The 12,948-nt window shown below is 31.7% G+C and overlaps 2 protein-coding genes across 5 annotated transcripts in view; one reads left to right on the top strand and one right to left on the bottom strand.

The window, feature by feature from the left end:
- Positions 1-12,532, top strand: part of LOC100182734 (uncharacterized protein YMR196W-like) — a 19,632-nt gene extending 7,100 nt beyond the window's left edge. For 2 of the 3 annotated variants that reach the window (XM_026835688.1, XM_009860931.3), the window contains exons 5-22: positions 293-376; positions 564-722; positions 1,285-1,434; positions 2,083-2,160; positions 2,665-2,783; positions 2,850-2,995; positions 5,916-5,997; positions 6,435-6,551; positions 6,932-7,083; positions 7,152-7,222; positions 7,282-7,331; positions 8,023-8,182; positions 8,731-8,933; positions 9,326-9,478; positions 10,270-10,399; positions 11,019-11,122; positions 11,473-11,648; positions 12,397-12,532. In XM_026835688.1, the coding sequence (XP_026691489.1) occupies positions 293-376; positions 564-722; positions 1,285-1,434; positions 2,083-2,160; positions 2,665-2,783; positions 2,850-2,995; positions 5,916-5,997; positions 6,435-6,551; positions 6,932-7,083; positions 7,152-7,222; positions 7,282-7,331; positions 8,023-8,182; positions 8,731-8,933; positions 9,326-9,478; positions 10,270-10,399; positions 11,019-11,122; positions 11,473-11,648; positions 12,397-12,454 (2,192 nt within the window). In that variant the 3' untranslated portion in view covers positions 12,455-12,532. Of the gene's footprint in view, positions 1-292; positions 377-563; positions 723-1,284; positions 1,435-2,082; positions 2,161-2,664; positions 2,784-2,849; positions 2,996-5,915; positions 5,998-6,434; positions 6,552-6,931; positions 7,084-7,151; positions 7,223-7,281; positions 7,332-8,022; positions 8,183-8,730; positions 8,934-9,325; positions 9,479-10,269; positions 10,400-11,018; positions 11,123-11,472; positions 11,649-12,396 lie in introns of those variants that run through there. The other variant, XM_026835689.1, reaches the window with a different exon arrangement.
- On the bottom strand, positions 2,810-5,906 carry LOC104265881. 2 transcript variants are annotated; one of them, XM_026835691.1, is made up of 6 exons: positions 5,463-5,906; positions 4,628-4,716; positions 4,286-4,343; positions 3,929-4,123; positions 3,548-3,657; positions 2,810-3,312 (listed from the first exon to the last, which is right to left on the bottom strand). In XM_026835691.1, the coding sequence occupies exons 1-6, from the start codon at positions 5,606-5,608 to the stop codon at positions 3,209-3,211; spliced, it is 702 nt and encodes a 233-aa protein (XP_026691492.1). In that variant the 5' UTR covers positions 5,609-5,906; the 3' UTR covers positions 2,810-3,208. The 2 variants fall into 2 exon arrangements, with proteins under 2 accessions (XP_026691492.1, XP_009859232.1); XM_009860930.3 differs by having other exon boundaries at positions 3,548-3,660; positions 5,463-5,905.
- Positions 12,533-12,948: the final 416 nt, after the last annotated feature.

Below are 12,948 nucleotides of genomic sequence, written 5' to 3'. Positions count from 1 at the left end.
TATTATTTTATTGGTAATTTTATTATGTCTGCATTAGTCTGTTTTTTAACTTGGACTTTTAAATCATTAGGAAAAGTGTTGGGGGTTACGGGTTAGGGTTACGTTCTTTTTGTGATATCTGCTTGGATTAGGAACTATATGCTTTTATATTTTTGTGAAATTAATTAGGTTTTTATCATTTTTTTTCACTTGTATTTCAAAAAAACTTTCTTCTATTTTTATGAAAATACAAGTGCTTCATAAAAAGTTTAAGCTCAATAATTAATATTTACCTAATAAATTTGTAATGCAGGAGCTTTCAATGACAGCAAGTACTGGGATGTGATGGTGGAATATGCCAAGAACGACCCACAAGACATTTTGTGTAAAGTTACAGGTTAGCTTCATCTAAGAGTAAATGCTGACAATGCAATTTTTTGTGGTTTGCAGTGTTTGTTAAAATTCTACATTTTTCTCTACTTACATTTAAACATGGAAAATTGTTCAAACTTAAAAATATTTTAAATTTTAAGTTGCAACAACTGATGCATTACTTTACTTATTTTGTGCATATTTGGTTTCAGTCAGCAACAGAGGACCAGAAACTGCTGAAATTCATGTTTTGCCAACACTGTGGTATCGTAACACATGGATATGGGGGTGCACACATGAGGGTTGTACAGTGAAACCTTCCATCACCAAAGTAAATGAGAAGAAAGTGACTTGTAAACACCAAACACTAGGTATGTGACAAGTTCATATGTTATCACTTGTTTGCCTTTATATAGCTGGTAACAGATGGTTATATCATTGGTGTCTGTACTTTGAGTGTTAATAAAGATTAATTTTATTTTTCTATGGATGGCAGTTTGAACAACTAGTAAGTTACCACTGGATTGGCACTTGTTATTGTTGTTAAGCTTTTTATTAAAAAACTAACACCAAAAATTATATGGAAAGAAAGTAATTGTGACAAATTACCATTATGTTAAAATTAGTAGATCAATTTGAGACTTAGGTTTAATATTTGTATTATTGAATATAAATTTTATGTTTTTGTTGTACAGTGTTACAAATGCAATACTGAAAGAATCTTTAACAAACAAAAATTTCTACAATAACAAATTTGTTTCTGTATAATTTTGCCTAAAACTAACAATAGAAATGATAGTTCTAGGCAAAGCTGGGCAATTATGAGCTGAAAAGATCTTTTAAAAGCCCGTCATCTTATATTGTGCTGGTTCAGAATATCAATGAGAAAAGATACAAAATATACCGAACACAAGCTGTAAATAATGTTTACAGATAAAATGGAATGGAGTTTTGAGGATGTACCAAACCAACCTGAACCCAAACTGCTTTTCACTGAAAATGAAACAAACACAAAAATGTTGTTTAATATTGATCATTATACCAAGTACACAAAGGATGCTTTTCATAGATATATTGTTAAAGGTTTGTGTTGGATAATTACTAATTACCAATATTTAGTTCGATTCTTTCATAAGTATAAACAGTTTTATTTGGAAATGCTGTATTGAAATTTCAATGTTTAAATTGTTAAACCTACTGTTTATTAAATGAATGTCAGTTACTTATCCTTTTTATGATTTTTAGTTCTGATCATTGCTTTGTTTTATACCCGCACCTTACAACTTGGATAACACATTAGTGACCACTGGGTAGGAACAATTGACATTAAAAGTGTCTTAATCAAGTGTTTGGTGTAATTAACGATACTATATTTTTGTAGCTCCATCTCATGGTTATTGTATGCCTCCTTTAGTTTAAAATATATTCATATAAATGCTTCATAATTAAAATTAACTGAATATATATATCATATATTTTAATACACTTTATCTCTTTTTCGTATTTTTTCTTTTGTTTTGGCGCTTTTTTTTTTTTTTGCTTATAACAATGTACAAGTAAGCATGATGAATGTTGTTTAAGAAGCTCCACCATGCATAAGCATAAACACTACAACCCATGTAGCATGTTTGCCATTAATCAAAACAAATTCACTTCCTTTGTGTTTGGCATAAAATTTCTGTTCACCGTTGCTTCATGGAAGGAACTGATTTGATTTGTTTTTAATTTAAGGTGAAACAGATGCAGTAGCTGCTTCAAACAAAGGAACTAAAGTAGCTGCTCATTACAAACTAACTGTACCTGCTGGGGGTGTGTATAATGTTAAAGTTACATAAACTTTTATTATTATTTTCCAGTTAACCACGACTTAGTCTTGCCTCAGGGCAGTTCCTGTGTTACAATATTAGTATTTGAAAATAATTTTCCCTAACGCTTTTTCATTTAATGTTTATACAGACAAGAGTGGCCCTTTTATAAGAAAAACGCAAAATTGAATTCTAAAAACAACCACCAAAGTCTACCCAATTTTATGTTAAGATATTAGTTGTAATTACTCTCTTGATAAAATGTACTTTTAAAGAGTATTTAAGCATTTTGTTAAAATATATTAAAGTTTACTTAGATTTTATGCGAATTTTATTCACTGAACACAATAGACACGAGTACACAACTATACATATATTTAGACACACGGTTGAGATATATGTTTGACAAACCTTGGTTTTAAACCTTCAAGATGAACTTAATTTTGGTTGATATTTCGTGCCATGAATTTAGACACTGTCGTTAGTAAGTAAGTTTTATTTCATACAGAGAGTGTTGTTCTTCACTCACGATTAGTAGAATCAGCAACTGCTACGAACCCGTTACAAGGTAAAACAAATGATGACGTGATCAAGAAACGAATACTAGAAACTGACGATTACTACAAGGTAACAGAAATTCATCGAATAAAACGTTAATATCATGTACGTTTTATTAATACATTGTTCATTCAGAGTAAATTTCCACAAGTAAAAGGTGAATGCATGAACATTCTGCGTCAGGCTTGTGCTGGACTACTGTGGTCCAAACAGTTTTATCATTATATTGTCAATGATTGGTTGAAAGGAGATGCAGACCAAGTTCCACCACCAGAATCCAGGTTTGTAGATTTGAACAAGGAGATTTATTACATTTTTTGACTTTTTTGTCAGTGTTAACGGTTTGAATAATTTTTCTGTTTTTAAAAAAAATTAATGAAAGAGTATTTTAGAGTTGTGCGTGATATTTGTATACTGTTTGTTTGATAAGTTGAATTATTGTAAAATAATGTCAAAACTTTGTCAAGCTAAAGAGGTATGTTTCTGCTGTCAATTTATTTTTCAAGAGGTTTGTTATCTCCACTGTTTGAATCGAGTTCTTCGTTAGTGAATAATTCTTCGTATGTTGGAAGTTGAACTGGTGGTTCAAATTGTTGAGCTGAATAATGATTTAGTTTAAATTTTTAGAGATTGTTTATTCAAGCTGTTAAGACTTTAGACTCATATAATCATCCAATAGGCAAACTGTAAAAAAAATAGGAAGTAGAGACAAAATTTTGGAAAACGATTTTCACTAAGGAATTAAACACCAAGGGCAAACCGCAGTTTTCTTGTTTTATTATAACATATAATTTATCTCAATAGTTTCGAAAATTTTCATTGTCAATACTTACAGTGTGAGGTTGTTACTTGAATATCACTTTGTTGCTTTTCATTCACATGCGTCAGGTTTGAGAATGGAATTGAATTGCTGGTTCCAGTTGCTCCCTGAACTGCCTGCATTCTGCTAAAATTTGGATTTTAAAGAACTCGTTACCAAATAAATTATGCAGGACTACTGTTAGCTTAGCATTTGGATAAAAATCTTCACCACTATTTTTGGTGTGATGAGATTGTTTCGAAAGGGTAAATTTCTTTCAGAGTTAACTGGGCAGTGTTTACAAATGTTTCTTGCATGATGACTCATTGTTCTTTATATCTACTGTTGGATGTTTAAAGCAGCACTTATTATTCCATGTGTCCAACAATTGAGATACATGCAGAGCAGCACTTACACATTGTCCATGTTCTGATACACATTCTGACCACCTGTATCATGATGCACTGTGTGATGAACCACAATCCCACTTGTGCGTTCATTCCTTCTATTTGCTTTCCTCCATCTTACAAACATATACAGAAGCACAAGTAATACCAGCATAAGAAGTATGCTGGCAGTTACACTACTTGCAATGCTGTAGTGGTGCCAACTGTGGAATCAACATTTTTTCTCAGTTTTAATAGAAGACAGTTAAACAAAAAGGGAATTAAAAAAATGTGAAAAACCGTTTTATTAAATTTATTACATAGTGATATTAATAGTTGTACGAATGTGTTTATAATTTGATAGGTGTATAAATAACGCTACATACCCCAATGCCCCTGATGAGTTTGTCTGAATTGGTGAAGTTTTATAACTTTCATCATTATCTGAGATTAAAAGATAGGCCAGTTAAAATATTTAATAATTTAGTATTGTATAAGCATAAAAATCTTATAGAATGTTTATATTTTTTAAGTGTATTTAATCAAAAAGGTGCATATTGAACATTATCGGCTGTTTTTAGGATTTTAGTTATGAGTAATTTTTATCACATTTCATGTTAAAAATACCTTATTGTTTAATTTTGTAAAACAAAGTAGAAAAGGGAATATTTGATAGTCAAAAAGTTATCCTATTAACAGAATGTTAATTTACAAAATATACAACTAACTTGTTGTAGTTTGTTGTTCAACTTGCGTTGGCATGCTGAAGTTACTCGGTATGTGAGCAAGGGGAAAGTTGGCAACATCCAATAAATTTCTGAAAATTATAGGATTCAGGTTCAAGGCTCACTGTGGTAAATATGCAATACGACATCACTCATGCCAATTCTTAAGATTAATTTTTGCAACAGGATATGAAACAATTTTCATATCAAGTGTGTAATTTTATTTTTAATCCAGACATATGAAGCAATCAAATTGTTTATTACTGGTGTATTTGACCATGTTATTCATGTGCCTAATAAATACCTTGAGTATTTTTTAGTTTAATTTTTAATAGTTGAAGACTAAGTTACAATTATTTTGGGTTTTAAACATTTGTTTATAACAAGGTTAAAAATTGAATATTTGAGCCTATCATCTGCAATCTTGTTTATAATAATTTGTTTTGTAGACAAATTTATGATGGTTACAAATGCTATGCAAAACTTATACCCTTTTTGCATGGTCACTTTTATGCGCGTAAGTACTCGCATATTTTCTCGCAAAAACAAAGTTAACACACATAACGTCATAAGCGTTTGCGAGTAAATATGCGAGTACTACGCGCATAAAAGTGACCATGCAAAAAGGGTATTATTGTCATAGAGTTTTACTCGCATAAACTTTGTACAAAGTGCCTGTTAATCCTCAATATATTCAATAGTTTACATCAGAGTATAAATTGTTGCATAAACGATAAACCCAATATTTGCAACACATAAGTTAGTCTTCTACTATTAATGCAAACTAAAAAACATCTTTAGCACTCGCCAAAGATAAAATTAAGCGATAATTGCTTACTTATGAGCTTCATGCAATTCATATTCAGATTTTGAGCAGCAATAATCTCCTCTTTCAATGCCATAATGTTTGAGCATCTCTCCTCTGCAGCAATATTCACGACATCTCATATATTCACAAACTTGCCTGTAAACTATCCTTGCCATATTTGTCTTATATTACAATTCCTGTATATTTGCGACTTTAATCCAGTGATCAGTTGCCGGTATATCATCTGGCATCACATGACTTGTTTTTCTGACTGAGGTGATTACAGTCAAGGGTCCTCAGCATACACTGTGTTCGCTCTGTGTACAAAGCATAGCAAGTTTAAAGATACAAAGCTGTTCTTCTCACATACAGATACAGCATCACTACTTAACTAAAACAACTTCCCACAAGTATAATGTCATAATTATGTGTTTGTTTTATTGCAACACGATTAGCAATTCTTAAATTTTAGATTTATTTCAGATTACAGGGCCGAAATAAAGACTGGATTCACCTTTTTAATCGAGATGTGATTTCAATGCCAGATAAATGGGAATATCCATGGGTAACTTTCTTCTGTTTATTTATCATTTCTCTCATGTTTGGTTTTCTCACCGTACTAGACAATTCCGGATCAAACTCGTTTCACAGCCGCTCTATATAAAAACCCCTTTGAATCAGTTTTAAAAACAACTTTAATTTTACGGTACAATATAACCTATTAGCGCGTGTTTTATAGCAACGAAAGCAAGAAAAATATGCAAAAAAAAGATATATTATGTTAAGGTTGTCAACCTTTGAAAATGTTTACAACTCTAAAAACAATGCCTTTAAAGTGTTTTATTTAAGTAAAATAGTTAAACCTATAACAAATCTAATTAAACTTTTCTTTATGTTTCCTTATAGCAAGCCAATCACATAAACTAAATAAGTTCTTATGTTACATTAAGTGTTAAACTCCTAATATTGGAATACATATTAAATTTGTCACATTATCAACAGTATGCATCGTGGGATTTAGCTTTCCACATGATACCATTCTGTAAGATTGATCCTGAGTTCGCTAAGAGTCAACTCTTGTTGTTTTTACGCGAGTGGTACATGGCACCAAGCGGTCAGGTATTTCTTGTTTCAACAAGTTGTAACTACTGATAAATTTAACTGAAAAGCTAATTTACAATACAGTTTTATAGTTTTACAAGTTTAAGTTGGTTTAGATTTCATTATAAGGTGTTTTTTCACTTAGATTATTTCTTTGCCTAATTTAAATAGTTTCTCTTAATTTCAGGACCTGCTTTATATCCTTTAAAAAAACATAGAATTACTGGTTCCTATATCCAATTTTTTTATGTGTCTAGTTATTAGTATACAAAATGTGTAGTAGTATACAATTTAAAACCTACAACTTACTAAAAAGCACAAATTTGTCCTTAAGTGTCAAAATTAAATATAAACCAAAATTAGGAAATTAAAAAAATGAAAAAACTCGTACTCAACAGATACCAGCTTATGAGTTTGCTTTCAACGATGTGAACCCACCAGTCCATGCATGGTCTGTGTATAGAGTATACAAACTTACTGCACCAAAAGGACAGCGGGACCAGTTGTTTTTGGCACGCTGCTTTCAAAAACTTATTCTCAACTTTACTTGGTAAGATATACCTTGTAGAGAATTTTAGATCCAAGTATGTAATGCATTTATATGCTTGCTTAATTTAGGTGGGTGAATAGAAAAGATCCTGAGGGCAAAAATGTATTTTCCGGTGGTTTTCTTGGACTGGACAATATAGGTATGTATGATATTTGTTTCAAAATATTTTTTTAAACTAATATGTTCATTTCATGACAGGTGTATTTGATAGATCCAAACCATTACCCACTGGTGGCCATCTGGAACAGGTATTAATATTAAACAAGTTTATGGTTTTTTGATCAAACTTTTTGATTAATTGCCTGCCTTATAACTAAAACAAATATTCAGTCTTATTATAGAAGCATTAACACACATGGTTACATCTGTGGTAACTTGTAAGAGGGCTTAAAGTTTATGAAATGTTAGACACCCATGTTATAACAGCATATGTTCCACATAAACATTTTTGCACAACCTTTTTATTTTATTCACATTGAATTTTTTTTGCTCAACCTTTTCATATTAAAGTTAAGTTTGTGCTGATGGCTTGCACTGCTTTGTTGATGATAAGAAACTCTATTTAGTGCAACACAGTAGTTACTTAAACATGTTTTAAAATACTTAAGAAAACTTAATTTATACTTATTTTAATAATCACAAATGTCCCGATATTTAAACAGTAACAAGATTCAAGTTTGATTAAGAATCAACCTTGTTGGTAAATTGATGAAAGTGTAGTCACAAATGCTTTACGTATCAGAACACATAGAACTTCCTGCTAATTTGTTGCCAAGTTTTTGTCAAAGTCACTCACAATGATTGATGTTTAAAGTAATGTATTACAACTTTCCAAAGTATGCTTTGTGTATGCTATAGAGTATGCTATACATTTGCTTATTAACTAGCAAAATCCATGCTAAACTTGGTAAAAATTGTTCATAAATGAATGTTTTGCAGGCTGATGGAACAGCATGGATGGCATTCTTCTGTGTAGTGATGTTGGATATGGCACTTGAGCTTGCAATGCATGATGCTTCATATGAAGACATGGCCAGCAAGTTCTTTGAACATTTCATTATGATTGTTGATGCAATGAATGCTGCTGGCAATGGAGAAGGTAACGCTGTATGGTGGTATCTTGGCTATTTAAAACTTTAGTGGACAATTAGCGACCACTTTTATTTTCTTTCAATCAAATGTAAATATGTTTTTAACTGTAAGCGTGTTTGTTACAACTGCTGTTTCGTCTGTTAAATCTTTGCTGCCAGAATCTACTTTTAAATCTTTTCTATGGTAATCGAAGAGACATGGAACTTATTAATATTTTTATTAGGATTTAGTATTGTAAGCTTTGAGTGATGTTCGAACTGGTATGGTAGCTTAGAGGCTTAGAAAATGATCATATACAAGTTAGCAATACAAAATAAACATTAATCTATGTTACACTAATTCAGTAAACTCAATTTCATAAAAATATTCTCCCTTTAAAAGTTTCCTTTTTAATAGATAAATATATTTCTCCTTTTTAATAGATAAATATATTTCTCCTTTTTAATAGATAAATATATTTATTAATCTTAGACAATTAATTTATTTTTTTGTGTTTTATTTGTTTAACAGAACAAACATGCTTTAATGTTTAACCGAACTGAATACTTGAAATAGGTTTGTGGGATGAAGAAGAAGGATTTTACTACGATGTCTTGAGGTTTCGTGATTCATCTCAACCATTGAGGGTTCGTTCCATGGTTGGTTTGATCCCTCTGTATGCTTGCCTTGTATTGGATGGTGAGAACACACATCAACTACCCGGCTTTAAAAAGAGGACGGAGTGGTTTTTAACCAACAGGAAAGATCTGCAGTCTCGGGTATGTTCTGGTTTGTTGGAATATTAAATGAATGTAACTTGCTTATCGTCTTGTGGGCAAAAAACGACAATCATTATAACACAGGTGTTTATACACCTCGTGCCAGATAACAACCATATAACAGTAACCTTGTGTATGATTATATTTTGGATTTTTTCATTTTTTTATGTATGGTTGGTAATTTGGACAACCCATTAGTGACCACTGGGTTGGAACAATTGCTGTTAAGTGTGTATCACCCTTCATACCATAAATGTAAAACAAAATCAACTGAAAAATCATTATTTGTAATAGATTGAATCCTTTTCAAGTTTTAGGTTTTTTACTTCCGATAAAGTTTTTGATTCTCTTATGGACCATAACAGTAAAGACATCTTTGATTATTTTCCCAGATAACTTTCATGACTGAGGAAGTTTCGAGCGATGGAAAACCAAGTCGAATATTACTTGCCATACCAACACTTGCACAACTTAAATGTTTACTCAAATATTTACTAGACGAAAACGAGTTTTTGTCTCCGTATGGGATTCGATCGTTGTCAAAGGTATGTGTGTATATTGTTTATCTATAAGTTATGTCCGTATATTATTTCTACTTTACTACAATAAAAAATTTTTTTTTTTTCTACAATAAAATTTTACTGAAATTAGGAATGAATGTAACTTTTTTCTTGTTCATGCGTAAGTTTTTTCAGTATTGCTTCAAATTTAGTCAACCCATGTAGGACCACTGGCTTGGAGCAATAGTGTCTTGTTCGAAACATATGTTCCCACAATGCTGGCATTATAGTATTGTTCAAACAAGCCGACTCTACCTCACTTGATTATAATACTTAATTAACAAATTAATATCACCTGTTTAGCCTCACACGGCAGGGCAACTTCTGAAGAAGTTAGAAAACAGGAATTCTGTTTCATACACCTCATGCTTGCTTATAATACTCATGCAACTTTGTAGTGATTGTTTTTGTTTTAATAATTTATGTTTTAAATTGTCCCAAGGCATGTCAGAACCATGGGATGTTTATCAGCGTGCTAGCACTTCGAAATCAACTGATGCGCAATTTGTTCAGATATATAGTAGGGTGGGGAAGATGGGGCATTTTCTCATCCTATTTTCTCGTCCCATTTGGTGGTAAACAAAGAACTTTCAAGGAATTATAAAACCGTATCCTCACGACTCACATAGACCGTTGTTTAATTGTTTAAAACACGATCAAAGTATTGGGATATTATCTGCTAAAGGTATCCCGTCTTCCCCCATGCGCTACTATATATATATATATATATATATATATATATATATATAAGATACTGAATACGAATATATGCCTAGGTTCACCAGAACAAACCATTCGTGATGTTTGTTGATGGATCTGAACATAGGGTTGATTACGTTCCTGGTGAATCCAACACTTATTTGTTTGGTGGAAACAGTAACTGGCGTGGTCCTATTTGGCTTTGTGGTAATTTCTTTGTTATTTTATGGCTTAGAATTTATGTGAGAGCCATTTTATTTTCCCATGGTGGAATGGCTGCACAGTTGTAACATTAATGACTTAATTTATGCACATTGTGTCTGCTTACCAGTTACTATGAGTGTAACTTTGTTGGTGATTTTTTCCCTTTTAAGTATTGCTGCTAATACAGTAACTCATAAGACATCATTAGGTGATAGAAATAATTACTTTTTAGTGTTTTGCTTAAAACATACACACTCACTTTAACCACTGTTACAATGCTAGTTTCTGTGCCATATAAATGTACATCTGGATTACAAATAGGTGCTGTTGTGAAAATTATTTACAACTGTGCTCTGCGCCAGAGCATAGTTGGTGAGTACGCCTGTATCTAATTTATAAGTAATGGATCGCTGTTGCTACCATTGTGGGCGACTGGGCGAATGTGTCTTTTAGCAAGACAATCAAAAAATAAAATTCACCCAAAAAAGTAACATACTTGGTAACTCGTAAGCTGGCAGGAGGTGTATGAACATCCGTGTTATAATGACTGTCGTTTTCCGGCCACGCGAGGATATAGTAAGTTATTCATTTATGCATTTATGCATTTATTTCTATATTTCAGTGAACTACCTTATCATTGAAGCACTTGAACGTTATGATTACTTCTATGGTGAAAAACTAAAAGTTGAATGTCCAACTGGATCTGGTAACTTTATGAGACTTAAGGTAAGAGTAGTTTGATTATTTTGTGTTTGAAATTTGTTTTCTTGTGTTTTGGGGGTAACATGTAACCTTTATGTTTATTGATAAGTAAAGTTTCTTTCCGCTGAAATATAGATAAGTTTATATTTAAATATCATTTTCCTGATAACGGAAAAAACTTTGTAGAGGGTTACTATATTTCTTAAATACTAAAAAAATTTAATGTACATTTTTTTCACAGAATGTGCATTTTTTCACAGAATGTAAATACTGTTGCTTTCAATCTTAATGTAAATTAATTTTTAAAAAATGCTATACTTATATTATAATTTATAAAAATATGATAATCTGGTAAAAATGTTTTAAAAATATAGGATGTAGCGAAGGAGATCAGCAGAAGGTTGGTTTCGTTATTCGAACCGGATCCAGTGACCGGACGCAGACCGTGCCATGGTGACAATGATACTTATGCCAAGGATAAGTTCTGGAAAGATCTGGTTCTCTTCTATGAATATTTTCATGCTGAGAGTGGTAGGGGTTGCGGTGCAAGGTAAACTCCATATGATAACTAGTTCTTTATAAAAAAACCAGAGCTGGATTTTGGTTTAAACCAAATGAATGCCAGCCTAGAAATGGCAGCTCAGAAACCCTAATATACTTTAACTGGATATGATAACTAGTTCTGTATAAAATAACAGTATAATAACAAAATACCTTTATGTAGAAATTATTGAATTAAAAAACAAACTGATTAAGGTCAATGAACACCTATACAAATACAAAGTGGGGGAAGATGAAACAAAAATGTATATTTATTTATATATTATTAGTATTCTGCAACTTGTAGTTAACCTACCGAAATTAACTGGCTGTGCTAGTTTCTTTGCCACAGAAACTTTTTATACATCATATTACAACTTTTGTTTTTGCTTATTTCATCACCAATTTAACACCTATTAACTCTTGCCTATTTTTCGCATGTCAATATCTTAGTGTTTTGGATAAAACTAAATACTGGGCACATTTAGCACATAATAACCAAATATCCTGATCGTGTTTTATACAATTAACAACAGTCTATGGAAGACGTGAGGGTACAGTTTTATTATTCTTTAAATGTTCTTAGTTTACTACCTAGTTGGACGAGAAAATAGAATGAAAAGGTGTCCCATCTTCCCCCACTTTACTATATATATATAATTGGCAAAGGTGTGACAGATAACAATAACATGTTTTACTTTATTCAACAAAACGATTAGGAAAATTAAATCTATTAAATGATCTGATTTGTTTTTCAGTCACCAAACTGGTTGGACAGCTGTCGTTGTGAATTGCATTGAAAGGATGTTCGCTTAGTTTGTATATACTCAGTATATCATTATACACAGAATAGGTACCAACTTTTAATCATGAATATATTCCTTCGTACATTTTTGTGTATGATGTGTGTTATGGTAGCAGTAATATTGCACTTAGTTCCAATTAACACATGCGTTTTATCTTTACTAGCACTTCTAAAGTATACGTATTGTAACTACCTTATTCGTTAACATATGTGATCACTGCATAATAAATCTAACATCAGTTCGTACCAAGTCTTTTATGGACATTTTATGACTGAATAATTATTTCATGTCACATGTCAACAAAGAATATAATACGGCATAAAATGAATGACACGTGTTTATCCCCAAGTGGCAGCGACATTTTTGATTTTACACTGGCGTACATAACTAAACATTTGAATGAATGTAACTTACTTTATCCTCGCGTGGCCGGAAAACGACAGTCGTTATAACACGGGTTTAACACCCCATGCCAGCTTACGAGTTACTATGTATGTTACTTTG

Source organism: Ciona intestinalis, chromosome 8 (genome assembly GCF_000224145.3).
Source record: "Ciona intestinalis chromosome 8, KH, whole genome shotgun sequence".
Taxonomy (NCBI): domain Eukaryota; kingdom Metazoa; phylum Chordata; class Ascidiacea; order Phlebobranchia; family Cionidae; genus Ciona; species Ciona intestinalis.
This window is presented reverse-complemented; position numbering and strand designations above follow the sequence as displayed.